The 7,125-nt window shown below is 48.0% G+C and overlaps 2 protein-coding genes across 2 annotated transcripts in view; one reads left to right on the top strand and one right to left on the bottom strand.

Annotated features, from left to right (window-relative positions):
* The window catches only part of arrb1 (arrestin, beta 1), a gene marked incomplete at its 5' end in the record, with an annotated part of 8,994 nt that extends 7,646 nt beyond the window's left edge, over positions 1-1,348 (top strand). The window contains 2 exons of the mRNA XM_008303093.1: positions 371-419; positions 1,237-1,348. Of these exons, the coding sequence (XP_008301315.1) occupies positions 371-419; positions 1,237-1,348 (161 nt within the window). The remainder of the gene's footprint in view (positions 1-370; positions 420-1,236) is intronic.
* Positions 1,349-3,405: 2,057 nt separating this feature from the next.
* On the bottom strand, positions 3,406-4,398 carry LOC103373240 (olfactory receptor 51E2-like). The gene has a single exon (XM_008303089.1). The coding sequence runs from the start codon at positions 4,396-4,398 to the stop codon at positions 3,406-3,408; it is 993 nt and encodes a 330-aa protein (XP_008301311.1).
* Positions 4,399-7,125: the final 2,727 nt, after the last annotated feature.

Consider the following 7,125-nt stretch of genomic DNA (forward strand, 5'->3'; position numbering starts at 1 on the left):
TCTGTTCTCTGGTTCTGGGCCTGTGTTCTGTTTTTCACTGGTTCTGTCGGTTCAAATGGTGTTTGAATGCTTCAGGGAACATTTTAAGGGTCTTAAAGAACATGTAGGACTGTGGTGTGTTTTAGAGGGAACTTTAACTCAGACGAAGTGAGCAGATCTTTCATGGCTTCTAGCTGCACACAGACGGTGGACTCCACGGATGTTCTGTCTGCTGATGTGTTTTGTTTCTGGGACATGAAGTCAATCAGCTGCTGCCTGGATGAAGAACCTGAATGTGAAGCTGCTGAGTTTGTCCTTGAACATGTGAAGCAGATCAAACTGACACACGTTGATGTTATCAGAGCGTAACCAGCTTCTCTTCCTCTTCCAGCTCCAGATGAAGCTCCGATCGACACAAACCTGATCGAGTTTGACACACAGTAAGCCACCGTCTTCCTGTCTCGGCCTCTCTGCGCTGTGATTGGCTGCTGGGCTTTACAGCCTCGTCGATTAGCTGCCGGCTGAGAGGGTTTCCTCTGAACATTAACTGTGATGGACTCATCTCCTGAGCTGCAGCCTTAATGCGTCTTAATGCAGCTGCAGCAGGAAATGGGCTTTAAAGTGAGAGCCGCGGTGCTGTCAGCAGACCAACCCCGAGAGTCCACTACCTCATTATGACGGCAGCTTCATGCGCAGCACACAGTCAGACTGAATGAGGAGGTTCTGGTTCAGACTTATTCTGGTTTTATGACACAGAACTACAGAAACCAGAGAGGTTCGGATCCGATCATTTATCAACCGATCAGTATTGAACCTTCCCATCACAAGTCTAAAGGGAGGCACAATCTGAGGCGTGAACTCTGAATCAGTCGATCCCAGTTTACCTTAAACCCCTGAGCTCTGCTTGGAGGTCCTGAACCTCCTCAGAGTCTCTGTCATGGTCGTGCTAAACTCCCACAATGCTCTCTGCTGCCACCAGGAGCTGTAGTCTGTAGACGCCTCCTCTGGTCTCTACAGGATTAAGGGTTAGGGTTGAAAAAAGTTTCAAGTCATTGACATTAAAATGTAACTCAAACTAAACCAAGTTTTAGCAAAATCCACTTTATATGATAAAGTGTTAAATGAGATTTAAGTTGTGTTTGGTGTGTCCATCAGACGATACTGGCTGGACTGGATTAACTGGGTCAAATGGGTTGTTGGCTTGATAACCGTCGACCAGAACATTGGACTAACCTCCAGAACCGTCTCCTTCCACAGCGACGATGACATCATCTTTGAAGACTTCGCCCGGCAGCGGCTGATTGGTGCGAAAGACGACAAGGACGAAGACGAGGAACCGGTGGATTCGCCCAAACTCAACGACAGATAAAGGCGCCGAGCGTCACCGCCGCCGCCGCCGCTGTTGTTGTTTCGCTGCTGTTTAGTGTGGAGCTAACGGAGGTCCTTTAGGTCAGTCTGGACACCCTCTAAACACTCGGTGGTGTTTGTGTTTCATGTCCGTCCTCTCTGCGTCCTGAATCCTGCAGCTAGACATCAGTTCCAGAAGGAGCAGCTCTTCTTCGTCAGCCGGCTGGAACACTGAACCGCGGCATCGTAACGCCAGCTGGTAGCATGCCTCTAACGTCTCTTTGTTCTACGTGTTTCCATTAGCGACGAACAGGAGTCAAGTTGTGTTGAGATTAGTTTCAATGTTCTGTATCAGAGGGTCTTCATAACAACAACAACACTGCCAACTGTGGTTGATCTGAACAGTTCACCGTCGGCGCCACGACACGGACTTCAGCTGACCGAGGTCCATTCAGCTAACAGTCGCTCTGTACGCTGAAGAAACAGCAGACAATCTGCAGGACGTCCGAGCTGCCAACAGGACCTTAAACTGTCAGAGAGCCACCAATCAGCTGAGAGGACGGTGGCCTGTTTGCATGAAATACATCAATACTTTCTATGATTTATTAATGTCATGAATAATCAGCCTTTCTAGAGACGAGCCCTGATTTTAACAAAGCGTTTGTTGTTTCATGTTTCCATCGTCAGTGTTCAGATGATTTACTGCCTTCATTTCTATGAAAATCACCGTCTCTTTATGTCCCTCAGAACTACCACCAACACAGGACAGGAAGCATTAGCTGTGTGGCTAATGCTAACAGCCCGGTTGTGTTGAGAGGCAGGTTTTGTTACCGACTGATCTCGTAGAGAAGACACCAACTGAATGCTAGTTTTAAACTCTCTAACGTCCCAGAGACATTTTAATCGCAGACATTTTATGGACAGAAATGTAAATCAAGACATAAACTCCTGAAGACAAACGTGTTGCCTTCAGACGACTTTGCTTTTGACAACTTTTGTTCATGAGAAACTACATTTTCGAAACGGATCTGTTTCCCAAAGTTAAGTGTTTTTTTTCTTTGTAATCTAAAACTTTGAGTTTTGTGGAACCGTTTCACGTCATGAGTCAGTCTGTTCAGAAAGCTGTTCACCAAACCGCCGATTCCTTCAATAGGTCAGGAGATAGCAGCTCGGCACGAAGGAGCCCAGAGTTGTTGCAGAGAAACATCGACGCAAACCGACTCTGATGCTTGAAGAGTAAACCCAGAAGATGACAAACTAACGGACGGTTTTTGTTTTTTATTACCGCGTGATGACAAAAGGCAGAATTTCTCTCTGTGGGCTGATTTTCATAGAAATGAAGTCAAACTGTGCTGAACAGAGGAAGGTAGTCGAACCATTAGCAGAGCATTTATCAGATTAACAAAAATCACCGGTTTGGTCCTTTGATGATCAATTATTCATGTGCAGCATCAGGAGACTCCAACAGAGTCACAGTGTCATTACTGAGCTTTTATTTTGAAAACCAGTTAGAGCGAGCAGAGTGAATCGGTGACCAGCGTCCTCCAGGTGAACTTAGTGCAGGTGTGTTGTTGTTTGTGTGTGTGAGTGATGACGGAGGACGCTGCCTGTAGTTTACCATTTTATCACAGGAACACATCACAAACACCAGAAGTCTCTTTACTCGTGTGATTCCAGCTGATTTGAGTTTGACAGGGCCAGAAGCAAACTTGTATATTTCACTGCATCTTTAATAAAAGGACGTTTGTGGCAGTCGCTGAGTCTTTCGTCTTCATGATGTCACTGGAAATAAATGATATTTGGGAGAAAATGAAACCTCAGTGCACACAGAAACAGGAAGTTTAAACCCAAATGTCTGGTGTTGGACATTTTACGACATGACAGTGAACATAGAGATGAAACTTTAAAGAGTTTCAGTCTGTTTGGTTCCACAGAGGAGACGTGGAGCAGCAGCTATCAGGACCTTTGGTGAAGAGTTTTGGTGCAAATGTCTTTGTGGTTCCACTGTAGATCCAACAGCTTCCACAGAACCTTTACTTCAGTAGCAGGCTGATGTTTGCTGGTTGTTGTAGCTGGACGTCATGTTTGTGCTTTTCCAGCAGGAGAAACTTTCACAGACAGGATTGTCTTCGCTCGCAGTTTAAAAATCCTCAGAAAGCCGTTGCGGATCTCTTTGGTCCGGACGCCGTAGATGATGGGGTTGACTGTTGCCGGGAGCAGAATGTACATGAGACCCATGAAGGTGTTGACGTCGGTGGGAATGGGGATGTTCAGGTTGTGAGACAGGAAGGTGACGCTGCCCACCAGGTAGAAGCACATCATGACCATCAGGTGAGTCCCACAGGTGTGGAAAGCCTTGCGGCGGTCGTCACCGGCTGCTGCTTGCAGCACGACGCTGATTATCTTCACGTAGGAGAAGAAGATGAGCGGTATGTCCACGCCTACGAAGCAGATGATGACGGCGAGGCCGGCTGCACTGTTCCTGGCGGTGCTGCTGCAGGCCAGGCTGACCAGCGCCATGTGGTCGCAGTAGCAGTGCCGGATAACGTTGGAGTCGCAGAACCGCAGAGAACCGGCCAGACCCACCAGCGTCGCCATGATAGAGACGCTCCGCAGCAGCGTGAAGAGCAGCAGCTTCGCCAACGTGGACGAGTCCATGATCTCGGCGTAGTGCAGCGGCCGGCAGATGGCGACGTATCGGTCCAACGCCATCGCCAGCAGCAGCGTGGACTCCACCGAGGACAGGAAGTGAGTGAAGAACATCTGAGTCAAGCAGCCAGCCAATGAGATGCGATTCCAGTCGAACAGGAAGCCGAGCAGCATGTTGGGGATGATGGCGGACACCACGAGGACGTCGACCACACACAGCAGGCAGACCAGCAGGTACATGGGGCTGTGCAGGCTGTCCACGCCGCGGATCACGTAGACCACCAGAGAGTTTCCCAGCAGCACCAGCAGGTAGGACGCACAGAACGGCAGCGCCAGCAGCCGCCGGTGCTTCTGCAGCTCTGGGAAGCCTCTGAACACGAAGCTGCTGTGGGAGAAGTTCTGACCCAGCGACGCCTCCAACATGGTGCTGGACTCACCTGAGCAGAAACAGAACCAACCAACACAAAGATCAAAACCGTCTAGAAATGGAATCAGTTCATTCAGTATAGAGGATGTCCCGGGCTCAGGTGCCCTCCTGAGAGAGTCACAGTATTATATGTGCGGTAGTAGAACGTCGTAGGAAACAGAAATCAGAGTGAATTAGGTCGTACAAACGATCATATTACACAAAGTAGTAAACCCATCGTAGTGTTTCTCTATATGTACATGTGTGTATTTACTAAAGTCAGTCTCTCTGCAAATCTACAGCTCAGCCAACCAATGAAAGTCCTCTCAGTGATCATGAACTTCTCTCCTGTGATCAGTCAGTGTGTGTGCTGGAAGCAGGTGTAGATCAGTGACGGAGGAACATCAGCACAAGGTCAGCGAGTAGGAACACACGGTGAGGATGACAGGCTGCACATAAACCAACAGACACACACATACATGATCTAAACAGGATAGAAACACACTGAACTGCCCGATGAACCAAATGCACAACCAGGACTAAAGGCAGCACTTGAACACAACGTAACCTAAAACTGAAGCACTCAAGTCAACAGTAAGTAACTAGGAACAGGATTCAGCTGCTGCAGGTCTCAGCAGCTCAGTGGCATTTATCCGCTGTAAGACATAAAGTATCCAACGGTCCTTGAACTCATCATCTGTGACACGTGGCTCAATCGGAAAAGGTTTGAAACTCAGATTGGCAGGAAATGTTCAGAGAGCTTCAGGTGAGCTGCAGCCAGAGTTTCCTCAGAGAGACTGAAGGAGAATCCATCCTACTGGATCAATGAATAGATGCAGCACGGATCAGAACCAGAGGAGCCAGTTGGTGGAGATACATTCATCTGATGGTGGAACATCTTAACGAGACACAAAATGAGAAAACATCCATTATCTATGCTGGAGGGAGCTGGAGCCTATCCCAGCTGACTCAGGGTGAAGACAGGTTCACCTGGACAGGTAACCAGTCTATCACAGGGCTACACTTAGAGACAGACAACCAAGCACACTCACATTCACACCTACGGACAATTTACAATCACCAATTAACCTCAACATGTTTCTGGACTGTGGGAGGAAGCCGGAGAACCCGGAGAGAACCCACACTGCACGGGGAGAACATGGAGACTCCACGCAGGAAGATCCCGGGTGTCCTCACCGGGACGCCAACCGGCGACCTTCTAGCTGTGAGGCGCTAACGGTGCTAACGATGCTAACGATGCTAACCGCTGATCCACCTGCAGCCCCAAAACAACCACAAAGATTCAAAATAGTTTCAGACACAAAACGACTCCAAACAAGAAAAACGAGACAAAAGATGAACACAAAGAAGCAAAAGTGTCCCAAAGAGACGCAGAATATGAGAAACGCGACAGAAACAGCAGCTTGTTTTTTAACTGCTCATCATGACCTGGACTGACAACGACAGATTATCATCAAACACATAACAGTGAACCTTACCTTCGACAGGTAGCGCTGTGGCCGTCTCACCTGCAGCGGCGGCGGCTTCGTCGGGGAAAACTTCGCCTCCTCTCAGCTTGTCTTAAAGCCGAAAGTCCAGACGTCCCACAGGACCTGAACACAGCTCTGTGATTGGCCGAGAGTCTCTGATGGTTTAGCTTCTCTGGAGTTTGGTCAGTTTTATACCTCCGAGGTCACTTTGTGTGTTTTTGTGTTGACGTTTGTTGTGATAATCAGATTTATTTACGAGCAAAACCTGGGATGTACATACCTGCAGGTGTGACAGGAACATTTATGGGATGTTTATGACCTCATTAACCAATAAAGTCCCAGAATGCTGTTGCTGAACAGAACCAGCCTGGTGATGTTCCGCCCGGCGGCTGCGTTACGATTGAAACAGTAAATCAGAGACTCGTGTCCTCGGAGGGTTTCCTGTGAAATCTAATTCGTCTCCTTCAGGAATCTCTCAGCGTTTGTTGTCGTCTCTCCTGCAGCTAATTGGCCTCGAGGTCGACGCAGAGCAGAGTTTCCTCCAAAGGACGCTGAGATTAATTATCTGCTCGGCTTAATTAGTCTTTCCTGTCCGACTGCTGGGACTGGCTAATGAGATTCAGACTAAACGAAGCGACCGACGTGTTGAACGGCTTCACGCTACTGAAGTCTGACGTCCTCAAACACAAACAGACGCTTTCATGTCCAGCTGTTGGCTATAAGCAGCTTTAGACTCTGAATGTTTCTCAACCTAAAAACAGTTTAAAAGGACTCAGTTCATCAGCCTGAAGCAGACAGAATGTTCAACTTTCCAACGGTCCCTGAACGTATCGTCTGTGACGCGTGGCTTCAACAGACAAATGAACTAAATCTGAGTTTTAAAGTTTAATAAAATCCCTTCATTCAGAGTTTAAAGATTCCCTCTGACCAGATTGTGTGAGACCCAGAACACGCCTTCCTCCTCAGAACACCTGGTTCTCCATGACGGTGACCAACAGGTGAGCTGCAGCCACACTAGAGGCTGTAGGACTGGAGGTGCTTCAACATCTACAGCATGCAGGCAGAACTTCAGCTCCAGGGTCAGAAGCATCTGTGGAAGGATTCTGCCTCCAGGTCGGCTTCATGTTTTCATCAAATTCATAGAAACGAAATCAAAACAAAGACAAAAAAACACCAAAAAGACACAAAAAGCCGACAAAGAGTCAAAACGACCAGAAAACCACCACAGAGGAGACAAAGGTATTTATTATGGTA

This window comes from Stegastes partitus, unplaced genomic scaffold (genome assembly GCF_000690725.1).
Source record: "Stegastes partitus isolate 25-593 unplaced genomic scaffold, Stegastes_partitus-1.0.2 Scaffold1936, whole genome shotgun sequence".
NCBI lineage: Eukaryota > Metazoa > Chordata > Actinopteri > Pomacentridae > Stegastes > Stegastes partitus.